The 13,416-nt window shown below is 35.9% G+C and overlaps 1 protein-coding gene across 1 annotated transcript in view; it reads right to left on the reverse strand.

Annotated features, from left to right (window-relative positions):
- DNAH6 (dynein axonemal heavy chain 6) overlaps positions 1-13,416 on the reverse strand; it is a 222,804-nt gene that overhangs the window by 143,835 nt on the left and 65,553 nt on the right. Inside the window, exons 18-21 of the mRNA XM_086700734.1 lie at positions 11,374-11,517; positions 4,759-4,971; positions 3,845-3,937; positions 2,291-2,410 (exon numbers count right to left, since the gene is read on the reverse strand). Coding sequence (XP_086556860.1) covers positions 2,291-2,410; positions 3,845-3,937; positions 4,759-4,971; positions 11,374-11,517 — 570 coding nt within the window. The remainder of the gene's footprint in view (positions 1-2,290; positions 2,411-3,844; positions 3,938-4,758; positions 4,972-11,373; positions 11,518-13,416) is intronic.

Below are 13,416 nucleotides of genomic sequence, written 5' to 3' on the forward strand. Positions count from 1 at the left end.
CAGCCTAATTTCTACCCCTCTTCTACTGAGTAGAGTTATAAGGAATCTACTGTATGGCAATCAGAAGGGACCCAGAGAAAGAGGATTAAAATGCTTAGAGCACACAGTCTCAGGGGAAGCAAGATGCTAAAAGAAATATGAAGGGTTGGGAAGTGTTATTAAGTGACTATTTCCAAATACAGACAAGGCTCTCCGAAAAAAGGTGTTTTTTATTTTTGCCTCAATTGTCTCTATATTCTTCCCTCTCTTCCTTTTTAAAAAAGAAACAGGATTTATTTTCTTCAATCAAAAGAGTAAAATCTGCTTGTGACAGAGCATGTGGCAAACCCAGAGGACTGGAGGAAGAAGAAAATCACCCATTGCTTCTCCCCTTGGAGAAGCATGGTTAATCAAAGAAACCAGAACTGCAGTGTTGGGGCTGTAGATCTCACGGTCTCCTATGCCTCCTGCCATTGCATGCATAGGCCCAACATCTGTGAAAGAGTTTCTCACTTCTCACTCCAGATTTGGGGGTTGTGCCTAAAGCCTAGTGTCACAACCACTCCCTGATTTATCGCAGGTCTCATACTTTCTACACAGTTAATTCTGGCTTGGCTCAGCCATCAGTAGAAGCCAAACAGGGGTCAGATTGTAAAGTGTTCATCCAAGAGGGTGGATTCCTGAAAAAGATCTCTATGAATCAAAATTGGAACAAATTATCATTTCCTACTTAGTGTATTATTTCACAGATAACTTTTCATATTAGAATATATAGAAGCTTAAACATAATTAAATCAAGCTAAAAATCTTTAGTCTAAGAGACAGATTGGATGGGAACAAAGATCAGTATAAATGGGTTCTTTGTTTCACTGTGGGATAATCTGAAGTAGAATAAAATAAAAGGGAAGGGTGTACCACAAGGAAGGGTACCAAGGAGACTTCAAGCAACAGTGCATGTTTTTCCAATAAATGTGAAGTTGCTGCAGCACTGTGAGAAGCTGTTTAAAAATCTGTGAATGCCTGCAGCTTATAAACCAAGGTGCTCCCTGCCTGAGCTTAATTCTGTTGCCAGAAAAGGTCTAAGCCAGTTAATAAGTGACCAAAGCCCCCTGACATTTTGGGATGGAAACTGGTTGAGGAGGGAAAAATCTTTTATTGGAGTATATGCATAGGCAGATTGCTCTGTCTTAGAGGTGCTAAGTCTTCAAATTGACACGAAGACCCTTTCTTTCCAATCATTTAGGTTATAAGTATCAGCTTGTCCATCCAAGCCACTAGCTGAAGTACTTAGGGAGGGGAAGAGGGTGGTACATGGGGAATGAGAGTAGGGAAACACATGGGCTCATGTTCTTAGAGTGAAAAACTCCTGGAGCCTCTCTGTTTTTTTGAACTTTGAATTCTGAAACCATTGGTGGCAGGATTCCGTCAAGCTGTGTTCTCACATGTGACAACACATGCTTATTGAGTCATTTTAAGAGCTGAATGATTTCAAAAGCCCAGGTCTTTTGACTGGGGCAGTGGTCACTTTAAAACACACACACACACACACACACACACACACACACACACACACACACACACACACAATTTTTTTAATCTTAAGATTTAACTAATACCCAAAATGCTATCTTGAATCATGATACCCATCAGTACTTGACACCATCTAGACCGGCATCTAGACTCCATTGTAAGGTCTTTTCAGGCATGTGGTAGGTTGCTGTGAAAACTTTAAATGTAAACTTCATACCACACTGTCAGTTTTTGTTTCACTGAAGCTATAGACTTACAAATAAACAAAAAATGTGGGGAACATATAGGAGCTGAGGATGACTTCCAGCTAACAGCCAGCAAGAAACTGAAGCCCATAGTCCCAGAGTTGCAAAGAAATGATTTCTGCTAACAACCTGAGTGAGCTTGGAAGGGAACCCTCCCTGAGCTGAACTTCTGATGTGAATGGAGTCCTGGCCCACATCTTGACTGAACCTTTGAGACCCTAAGTAGGAGACCCGGTTTAAGCCACATCTGAACTCCTGACCCACAGAAACTGTGGGCTAATAAATGTACACTGTTTTATACCACCAAGTTTGTGGTATTCTGTTTCATGGCAAAAATAACTAATACAAGGAGATGGCATAATCATACAAAGAAGAGCTTAGGATATTGGCATTTTCCTTACATTCTGAACATAATAAAATATTGACAATTAAATCTTGTATCTAAACTACATAATATTTAAATGATTGAAATGACTTCTAAGGTTCTGTGGCTCTCCAATTTTCTGAGTGCATGAATTGAAATTGTCCTCACTTACCAGTGTTTGATTAAATAAAGCAAGTTGTTTCTGCCAGTCATCCACTCGAGTTTTCAGTGGACCAACGTAACGTGATGAGGCAATGGTTGCAATGTTGATGGTGCTGTCATCAAGAAGGACCTTTAAAGAAAGACGAAAACATGCAACATCATGTGTTTGTGCTCTCAATGATAATACAGATATTTAATCCCAAGATTCCACTTAGAAGCTTTTTGAATAAATAGCTTAGTACCACCTACTGTTTCCTACCCACCCACTTCCCTTCCTTATCCACTTTATCATGATATTCTCTCAAAAGTCACCGAGAAGAGAACTTTTGATTGCCAAATCTTAGCTGTTTCTGTAATTATTAATGGCACATGTTTCTGTTTGGCTCAATACTCTTTTCCTCACTTCCCCTACTTTTAGGTATCTGGTATCTTCTTTATACCATTTGGTCATGCAGGCTTTTATTTCTCAAAGTACTCAAAACTTGCAAAATTAGCTGTCTCCTCTACCAATGAAACATCACTTTCTCTCAATTATCTTGAGGAAGAGGGAAACTGAACTCATTCACATGAAGCTCAGAATGACTACGAACAGTGTTCCCTCTACCTTCTTCCCCTACTTCCCCCCACCTTACACTACAGCAACCCTCACAAGACATGTGCATTCAAAAAATGTGTCTGTGAATCTAAAGGATTTTAATTGCTCTATTTAAGTTGTGAATTTCTTGAGAACAGAAGTGCCACCACCTAGCACCACTTGCACCTAGCACCTAGCACCTCATCCTGCCTGATTTTCATCTTGGGTCTGCTCTGCCATCCACTGCCCAGAGTGACATCTGGCCTTACTCTTCCAACCTACACCCAGCAAAGCCATTGCATCCCTAGTTCTGACCTGGGTACACCCTAATGGGCCAGGGCTTTGCTTTTTATATTTAGGCCATAAGACACAGATCCTTTGGTTAAACAAAGGTGCCCTTGGATTTTAAGTCACGAAGAATATTCCAAAAACATGGATTAGATTTATTTTCTTTTGTTATTCATAGAGTATGGTCATCTATTTCCCATCTCAAAAAAATTCAAGTGAACCTAGTTTCCTAGTGTGCTATGAATCTGAAATGCTTGTTCATGTTTTGTTTTGTTTTTTGCCTCATTTAAATGGTTTGAAATGCCCTTCATTCTCATCTGTGTCTGTCAAATCCCATTTACTCCTTCAAGTCCAGCATGTCTTGGCTGGTCTAGGAAGGGTTCTCTGATCACTTCAGCCATAAATTATCTCTGGCTTTTCTAAATTCCTCAACAGTTAACTGCAGGATCATAATTCACACACACACACACACACACACACACAACATATATATATATGCCATATTTATTGCTTTGCTAAATACTTCATGTACAAGCATTCATGTCATTTATTCATATTCATATTTTGCCTTTCCAAATAGATTTTTTCTTATTTAGTAACTCTCATATTTCATTTCTCCATCATAACCTCCTACAGAAGATTCAGGGGTAGGTCTGACTTAAAAAATCTTTACCACAGGTTTTCAATAACTCAGTTACCCACCTGTATGTCATCTGTGCCGCCCAGGATAAACACATCTTTGGAGTCACGGTGAGGGAGAACGACAAATTCAGTTGTTTTCCAAGAATCTTCCACCTTAGAAATAATTCAAATCTTAGAATACCTAAATTCATTTGTGTTTAAGAGCTCAATAAATGTATGTAGAATGAAATAAATGAAGATGGGCATTGAGGAGGGCACCTGTTGGGATGAGCACTGGGTGTTGTATGAAACCAATATAACAATAAATATATTTAATAAAAAAAAGAAATAAGTGAAAAATCCATAATTATCCCATTCTCCTCCTGACTGCCTTTAAAACTCAATATTTTCTTCTTGGTTAAAGCATACTGATAAGCTAAATTTTATTGACAAACATTAATACCTAAGAATAACTTGTGATACCTTAATGTGTATCCTTACCACTTTATGCTTTAATATAAGGGAAATATCAAAAAACTATAAGGAAAATATTTTTTTACACAGGTGATTTGTAGGTATGTGTGTATTTTTAGGATAAGGAGGTAAGTAGCCTAAGTAGGGAAGTTTCTTCAATGTCTTTTGTAGCATTTCACAGTTTTTTTTTTTTTTTAGTAGGTTGAAAGATAATGTATTTTGCTATAAAAGATCTTCCTTGGTATGTGGTTTTTTAAATAAGCATGCCAATTTCAAACTTCGTTGTTAACAAGTTCCTATTGGGCTTGAAGCTAAGTGGAAAGAGGATATTGATAAAAGTGCTGATGATAATGATAATGATAATAAATGTAGGGAAAGAACAGAAAGATGGCTGATAATGAGAGGGTGAAAGCTGCAGAGTTGAAAAATCCATCTAGATGAATCAAAAGTTGGTGATCTTCATGCCGAATATGAAAACCTTTATATTCCCTGATCTTGAGAATATATATTTTTCAGGTTACCTTTTTAAGAATTATTTCTAAGGCAGCTTCTCCAGAAGCCTGTCCAGAAATGTCCTGGATTTCTTGGCCAAAATCGAAAACATGCAACTCAGAGAGCTTCTCCAAGGTTAATGGAATGTCAAGGTCCACTAGGGTGGCGTCAACTGTTTGTTCAATAGCTGCCCAATGTCTTGGCTTCAAAGTTGGATTCCTCAAGTCAATGATAACTGGAAGCTGGAAAGCAAACACTCTCAAAGGCACCTTGCTTTTTATCTTAAAAACATAGTTCAAGGCTTCTGGTTTTAATTCAGGAATGTAGAGAATTGGAATGAACACTACTTACACTCTTACAAAAAGAAATATCTGGACAAATGAAAAATTAATGACTTCTATCAAGCCCACCAAAAAATTAAGGTTGCAGGGCAACCAACAAACTCAAATTTGGGGAGAGACTGGTTTCTCTACAGCAAAAAAAACAGCACCTGATAATTTGCTTACCAAGGACAGATGCCTTGGGTTGCCATTTAAGCTAGTAAGAAGATTCAGCTAAATTTTACAAATAAATTGCTAAAAGAGTGAGCGTAGGGTAGCATGAGAGTGTGAAGTCCCTGGGGGCTACAAATATAGAGGTGTTCACAGGGAAGAGTGGGGAGAATCCTAAGAAAGCCTACCTGATGGTACTGGCTGGGGAAGGAAAATAACAGCTACTATTATAACTCTAACCAACCCATTTCTCCTAGTTTCTTTATGGAACAAAAGACTTAATGTCAGGGAAGTGAGCAACAAACACTGTCATTTTAAACACTGGTAATAACCCATTGTAGATTTCTGTATATAACTGGAGAAACAGAACTGGAAAAATAAAAGCTCTACTCATGGGGAATAGAAAGAAATGCATTCTAGGCTCATTACTACAGCTAGAGAAGGGGCAGGAACACCTGTGAAGGTCAGAAGTCTAAGCACAAGGGACTTAGTGCCTTGCTAAGATAGAGGCTTAATCAGCACATGAGGGAATGCCCCTCCTCATCTTTCCCAACAGGCTAACAAATATTGAATAAAAATAACAGTACAATACAGACTGGTTAGCTGTAAAATACAGACTTTCTCTGGGGACAATAAAAAGGGAGGACCCAAGGTCACAGAGAAACAAAAGTTGAAAAAATAATCTTTGGCAAACCATAAACACAAGTTATCAAAAGAATAATTTGAAGGCTGTAATAGACTAAGGGTAACCATAGTAACAACAAACCTCAAATCCAGCCCAACTCCTTACTATATTTAAGATAGCATGCCATACAAAAAGCCAAGTAGAAGGAAAGACATAAAAATTATTTACTCTAGTATCTACTGTACCATATGTTTGCCTTTCAATAAAAAATGTAAGAACTGTATAAAAAGTGAAGATAAACATACATTTAAGACACAAAGGAAATACAAAGATAGAATACATACAATGTTGAAATTAATAGAGAATTCAAAATAACTGTACTTAATATGTTAATGGCTCTAATGGAAAAAGTAGGCAACATACAAGATCAGATGGGAAATGTCAATAGGAAGGGTGAAGCTATAATTACAAATTAAATAAATGTTAGAATTGAAACAGGCAGCAAGAGAGACAAAGAATGCCTTTGTTGAGCTTGACACAGCCAAGGAATCAGTGAACTGGAAGATAAGTGAGTAGAAATTCCCCAAACTGGCACATGAGAAAAAATAGTGAAAACAAAAGAAACCCAAGCAACCAAAAACAAAAACCAAAACCACAGAACAGAACAGAACATCCAAGAGCTATAGCACAGCAATCAAGTGGTCTAAAATATGCAATAGAAATCCCAAAGAAAAAATAATGGCCGCATTTTTTTTTTTTCCAAAATTAAAGACAGACACCAAACCACAGATCCAAGAAACTCAGAGAATGCTAAGCAGGATAAATGCAAACTGTAAACAATGACAACAACACATACCTGGGCATATCACATTATATACTGACAAAAACTAAGAAAACGAGATCATCTTGAAGGCAGTCCAACCAAAAAATACATATTATCTACAGAAGAACGGGGAGAAGAACTAGAGCAGATTTCTTGTCAGAAACCATGCAAGCAAGAAAGCAATGAAAGGACACTTTTAAATTGCTGAAAGAAAAAACAAAACCTGTTGACTTAGAATTATATATCCAGTTAAATTATCATTCAAAATAAAGGATAAAGACTTTTTCAAAATGGAAATTTAGGGAATGCATTGTTAGCATACCTACTCAATAAGAAATATTAAAGGAAGTTCTTCAGGCAGAATGAATATGCTATGAATCAGAATCTTAGATCCATACAAAGAAATGAAGAACACTGGAAGTGGAATAGAGGCAAAATAAATTTCATTTTGTTTCCTATTTTTATTGTCCTGAAAGATGATGATATAAAATAAATTAGCAGCAATATATCATGCTTACAGTACATGTAAAGGTAAAAGTACAAAAAAAAAAATGAAAATGATGGGGTACACCAAAGGGACACAGAAATCAACTGAGAGAATCTTGATGGCCAAAGTGGTAATGATTTAAGCAAACAATAAATAATGTAGTATTGCATTATATATTTATTATATTATTATATTTATTATAATCTAATAAAATATATATCCACAAGTTCATATTGACACAAATAAACAACTGAATGAATGGATGGATTAGTTGGCAGACAGATAGATAAGCAGACAGAGAACAGACAAATCTATATAGAAGATACAAATGACCAACATCAACAATGAAAAAGACATCACTTCTGATCCCACATACTTTTAAAGGATAATAAAGAAATACCATGATCAACTCTATGTCTATATATACAAAAATACACTATAAAACTCCTCAAGAAAAAAAAGATAACCCAAATAATTCAATATGTATCAAGGAATTCAATTTCTAGTTCAAATCCTCTCAATAAAGAAAATTTAATGCTGCAATGGCTTCCCTGGTGAATTGTGCTAAAAATTTAAAGAAGAAATAATGTTAATTCTACATCATCTCCTCCAGAAAACAGAAGAGGAAGACACACTTCCCAATTCATTTTAATGTACAAAAATCTCCTAAAATTAAAAAGTGAATTTAGTAAGTTCACAGGATATAAGATCAGTATACAAAGGTCAATAGTATTCCTATATAGCAGCAATGAACAATTGAAATTTGAAATTAAAAACAATATTATTCAGGATAACATTCATACTTAGTTATAAATCTAATAAAATACATGCAGAATCTATGTATTGAAACTACAAAACTTCAATGAAAAAAATAAAAGAAGACTTAACTAAATGAAGAGATACGCTGGTAATAGACTGGAAAATTCACTCTGGTTAAGAAGTCAGTTCTCTTCAAATTGATCTATAGATTCAACACAATCCTTCAAAACTTGCCAACAATTTTTTATACATATCAACAACCTAATTCTAAGATTTATATGGAAAGGTAAAGGAAATAGAATAGACAAAACAGTTATGAAAAAAGAACAAATTTGGAGGACTTATGCCTACCTGATTTCAAGACTTACTAAGTATAGTCATCAAGACAGTGTAGTACCAGAGAAAGAATAGACTCAGAACAACAAAACAGAATGGAACCCAGAAACAGACTAAAAAATATTGCCAGCTGACTTTTCGCAAAGGTGCAAGGACGGTTCAATGGAGAAAGGATGGTCTTTTCAAATAATGGTCCTGGATCAAATGGATATCGATATATAAAGAATGTAAACCTTGACATATATGTCATATTTTATGCAATATAACTCAAAATAAATCATAAACTTTAATGTAAAAAAAAGCATAAAACTACAAAACTTCTAGAGGAAAATACAGGAGAAAATCTGTGTGACCCTTAAGTTTGGCAAAACATTTTTAGGTACTATACTAAAAAGATAATCCGTAAAAGCAAAACATATAAATTGAATTTTATTCGGGTTAACACAGTCTGTGCTCTGAAAGTCACTGGCATCGCTTCTCGGCCTTTTGGCTAAGATCAAGTGAAAGTCACTGGCAAGGGACTAAAGAGACAAGCTGCTGAGTGGGAAAAAATATTTTCAAGTTACATATTTGAAAAAGGACTTTGATCCAGATTAGGTAAAGAGCTCTTAAAACACAGTAATAACAAAACAAGCAACTAAATTAAAAATTGGGCAAAGAGCCAAACAGATATTTCAGCAAGGAAGATAAAAGGATGGAGGAGAAGCATTAAAAAAAAGATGCTCCACATCATTAGTCACTAGCAAAATGCAGGGTGACCACTGTGAGCTATTCTATACATTTACCGGAGTGACTAAAATGAAAACCAAGCCACACCACACAAAGCCCTCCCCAATGAGAACAAGTGCTGGGAGGCTGAGGAACAGCTAGAATTCTCACACGCTGCTTGTGGGAAGGCAAATCGTTACCTTTGAAATACAACTGGGGGAATTTCTTATAAACATATACATGCACATACTTACCATGCCACCTAGTAATCTCACTCCTAGTTATCTACCCCACTGAAGCAAAACCTCATGTCCACTCAAAAAGCTATACATCACTGTGTATAGTAGCTTATTCATAATCGCTTTAAAACTGGTCATAACCCACATGTCTTTCAATGGGTGAATAGATAAACCGATGGCAATAATACTACTCAGCAATAAAAATAAACTGTTGATTCACGTAACAACATGAAAGAATCCTTTTTTTAGATATTCTAATTCACAGAGATTGTACCGCTATCACCACTATCTAATTTTAGAACTACCACTATTAACTACCTATCACTATCTTATCACCCCAAAAGGAAACCCCATACCCATTAACTCTCACCACCCACTTCTGCTTCTCCACAGTGCCCAGTAACCACGAATCTACTTTCTCTTATCTATGGATTTCTCTATTCTGAACATTTCCTATCTATGACACCATATGCTATGTAGTCTTTTTGTGACTGGCTTTTTTCACTTAGTACAATGTTTTCAGGGTCACCTATACTGTAGCAGGTATCAGTACTTCATTCCTTTTTATTACTGAATAACATTCCATTGTATGGATATATTACATTTTGTTGATTGAATCATTAGTTGAAGACATTTGCGTTATTCTCACTTTTAGCTGTGATGAATAATGCCTCTAAGAACATTCACGTGCACATGTTTGTGTAAATATATGTTTTCAATTCTCTTAGATACATGCTTAGAAATGGAATTACTTTTGAGAAACTGCCAAACTGTTTTCCAAAGAAGCGGTACCAGTTTCTAATTCCACCAGCAACATGTAAGGGTTCGAATTGCTCCAGATCCTCACCAACACTTATTATATAATCTATCCTTTCGATGACAGCTATTCTAGTGGGTATGGACTGGTATCTCATTGTACCTTTGATTTGCATTTCCCTGATGGCTAATGATATTCAGCATCTTTTCATATATCTTCTTCAGGGACCTGTCTATTCAAATCCTTTGCCTATTTTAAAGGGTTATTTCTCCTTTTATTTTTGAATTATAAGAGTGTGTTACATATTCTGAAGATAAGTACCTAGATGCATTTTAAATGCATTTTTCGAAGTGAACACTGACAGACCCAAAAGGCTGTATATTGTATCATTCCTTTTAAAATTCCATTTATAAAATGAAGAACTTTAGGGACAGAAAACAGGTCAGTGGTTGCCTAAGGCTGGGATGGAAGGAGGGGCTGATGACAAAGAACATCAGATGGGAAATTGGGGGGTAATGGAATGATTCTGTAGAGTCCTGTTGTGTTGGGTACATGATTTTACCCACTTGTAAAAACCCACAGAACTATATACCACAAAAAGTGACTTTTATTATATACAAGTTAAAAAAAAATCCACTAGACCTTTGAAGAAATGCAAAATGGAACAAAGACTGTGACAAATAGATTTGTTTACAATTGTACGTTATAACCACACGAAGGGCAATGGAGAACAAAGAGGCTGACGTAAGTAACTTTGGAAAAGCGTTTTTACTACATACTGTAAAGTGAAAGAGGGAAAAACTGCAAAAACACTCTTCTTGGGGAAAAACTGCTTCTTGTTGTGCCTGAAGTTTTGCTTACTCTTCTTTTAGTCCTTTCATCTTTTTTTTAAAAATCTAAAACTGCTTAAAAGGATAAAATCATACTCCCTTTCTTTCCCATTTCAAGTACTCGCTTAGCAGCATTAGGCTTCAAAGAGCCAGCTTCACAAACCCACTGCTAGGCTTCTCAACCCTCACATCGTGGCATGTCTAGAAAATGGCATGTGTGTTTGGCCCGGTGGTACAAATGGACAAGACTGCACTAGCCTCATCTGGCTGTCTAAGGGCTGAGTGGGTCAGCATCTTCCCATCCCCTCCTGCACTAAGATCCCTAACACAAGGGATGGGGGAGGGGGGCGGGGGGGGGGAAGCTCTTACTCTGAATGCCCCCCCTGAACCAAGGTATTCAATTCATGATTTGGCCAATTGAAGATAAGGATGCGGTCTGTCTCTGAAAAAATTGAATTGGTCTGTTCTTTCTTTTCTCTCTGCTAAGCTAATTTAAACAGGGGAGAATTCTGGACTTTGGTCTCATTAGCATCAGGTAGTAATGAATGGACTGACCTGGAGTTTTTGAAATAATTTCTACCAAACTTACCTTTTCTTTCATTTTTTCCACCTTACATTTTAGCTGAGGAACTACACTGTTGGGTGGCAAGCCTTTTTCCAATTGAGTCACAAATTTGGCATATTTAGAAACTTGACTATTTAGGACTTCTGGATCCAGGCCGTCAAATTTGGACTATAAAAATTAGAAGGAAAAAAAAGTTAAGACATATGATAAGGGCAACTTTGAAACAGTAAAATTTTTTACTTTACTCAGATTTTCCAGTAGGTAAATTGTTAATCCAAGTTAACTCTATACTTTTGGAAATGGTTTTACTTATTAAGATTGCCAATAGTGTATCAGGCCTCGCTTATTTATTCCTTTCATGTTCTTGTCTCCCACATCATCAAATGCAGTATTACAATCCCTGTAATTTATTCCCGAGAGCTAACTCTTGTAAAAAGACAACTAGCTACTAAGTAGAAATTTCTCACCCAGTAGTCTTCTATTATTTGATTATGTACACTGTTAATATATATGATTAAAACATGTACCCCAATATATACATGTATCTATAAATATACTTCTCAGTTATATAAACAGAGAGACAAATACTGTATGATCTAACATACATGTGCAATCTGAAACAAAACAAAATTAAATGAAAAGAAACATATATAGAGAACCGATTGGTGGTTGCCAGAGGTAGAGGTGGGTGTAGGTGAAATGGGTGAAGGAGTAAGAAGATATAAACTTCTAGTTATAAAATAGATAAGTCACGGAGATTTAATGTGGAGCATGGTGACTATAGTTAACAATACTATATTACATATTTGAAAGTTGCTAAGAGATCTTAAAAGTTCTCATCATATGGAAAAAATTGCCAAAATTATATATGGCAATAGATGGTAACTACACTTACTGTAGTGATCATTTCACAATATATACAGATTATACATTTGAAACTAGTATGTTATATGTATTTATAAACCTTCCTTTTCTTTTTTTCTTTCTAGGTTCAATACTTCCTTTCTGTCCCCTAATGGGTTTTTTTGTGTGTTTCCTCTGATGAAATCATCCCATTTTTGAAGTTTCTGTTCTAAAGTATGGTGGTAATGAGAAAACTCTCAAGCTTTTTCTTTACTCCTCAGGAACATTTTCTACCTCTGAGATAAGTGATAAAGGAGTTATACAGGAACACTTAAAATCTTTGATATTGTAGCATATATCTGTTTGTTTTCTGTTTTCCTCACCAAAAGATAAGTTCTGTGAAGGTTTGGACTCTGTCCTTTTTATTCTCTACTGGTATACCCAGCACTTAGAACGCTGTCTGGCAAACATTTTCTGTGTCACTGGTGTTTAACACACACATGTGACTTCTAATTATAGGTATCAGCGCAAGTAGGCTGAATGAGCAAGTGTAAAAACAATATTTGTAAAGTTGATGGTATTTCTAACATGTCTATATCACATGTAAAAGAATAGATGGTCATCTATTCTCCCTTCTAGAGGGCTGACCCTTATCAAGATTTGAATTTTTGGTAGACCCTAGAAACCAAATTCTATGGTGGCTGTTGGTCCTTGGTCCCCTAATTAAAGTAATTTACTGTTGAGCTTGGAACTCATTACTCTGATTCTATTCCATCACAGTGAACAAAATGGTTTCCTTTGTTGTCAAAAGAAGAACAGAAACCTAAACTAACAGAAATCTAAAGTGTGTAGATCACAAATAAAATTCTACAATCCTCAAGAACACTTTGGTAGAGTGTATCATGACAACACTGTATTCAGAAGCCACAAAGCAGTTAAGCTTCATGCAGTGAGGTCTTTTGATGCTTCCTTCATTTAGCCTTCTTAAATGGAGGACTCAGGAAGCCTACCTTACAAGAATGCATTCTGCTCTGTGGTATACAGTGACAGAAAGACCTTTGTACATTTCACTGGAGAGCTGATCATGATTCTCATAAAATTATAACATTGTATATTTTACTTAATTAAGACTACTCTAGATTGTTAAAAATCATAATTCATATTATTAGGATTTTAAATTTAATTAATAAATGATTTCAGGATTGAGAGGGTTTTTTTGGTGTG

Source organism: Puma concolor, chromosome A3 (assembly GCF_028749965.1).
Source record: "Puma concolor isolate L17-30 chromosome A3, mPumCon1.1.hap2, whole genome shotgun sequence".
Classification (NCBI taxonomy): Eukaryota; Metazoa; Chordata; class Mammalia; order Carnivora; family Felidae; genus Puma; species Puma concolor.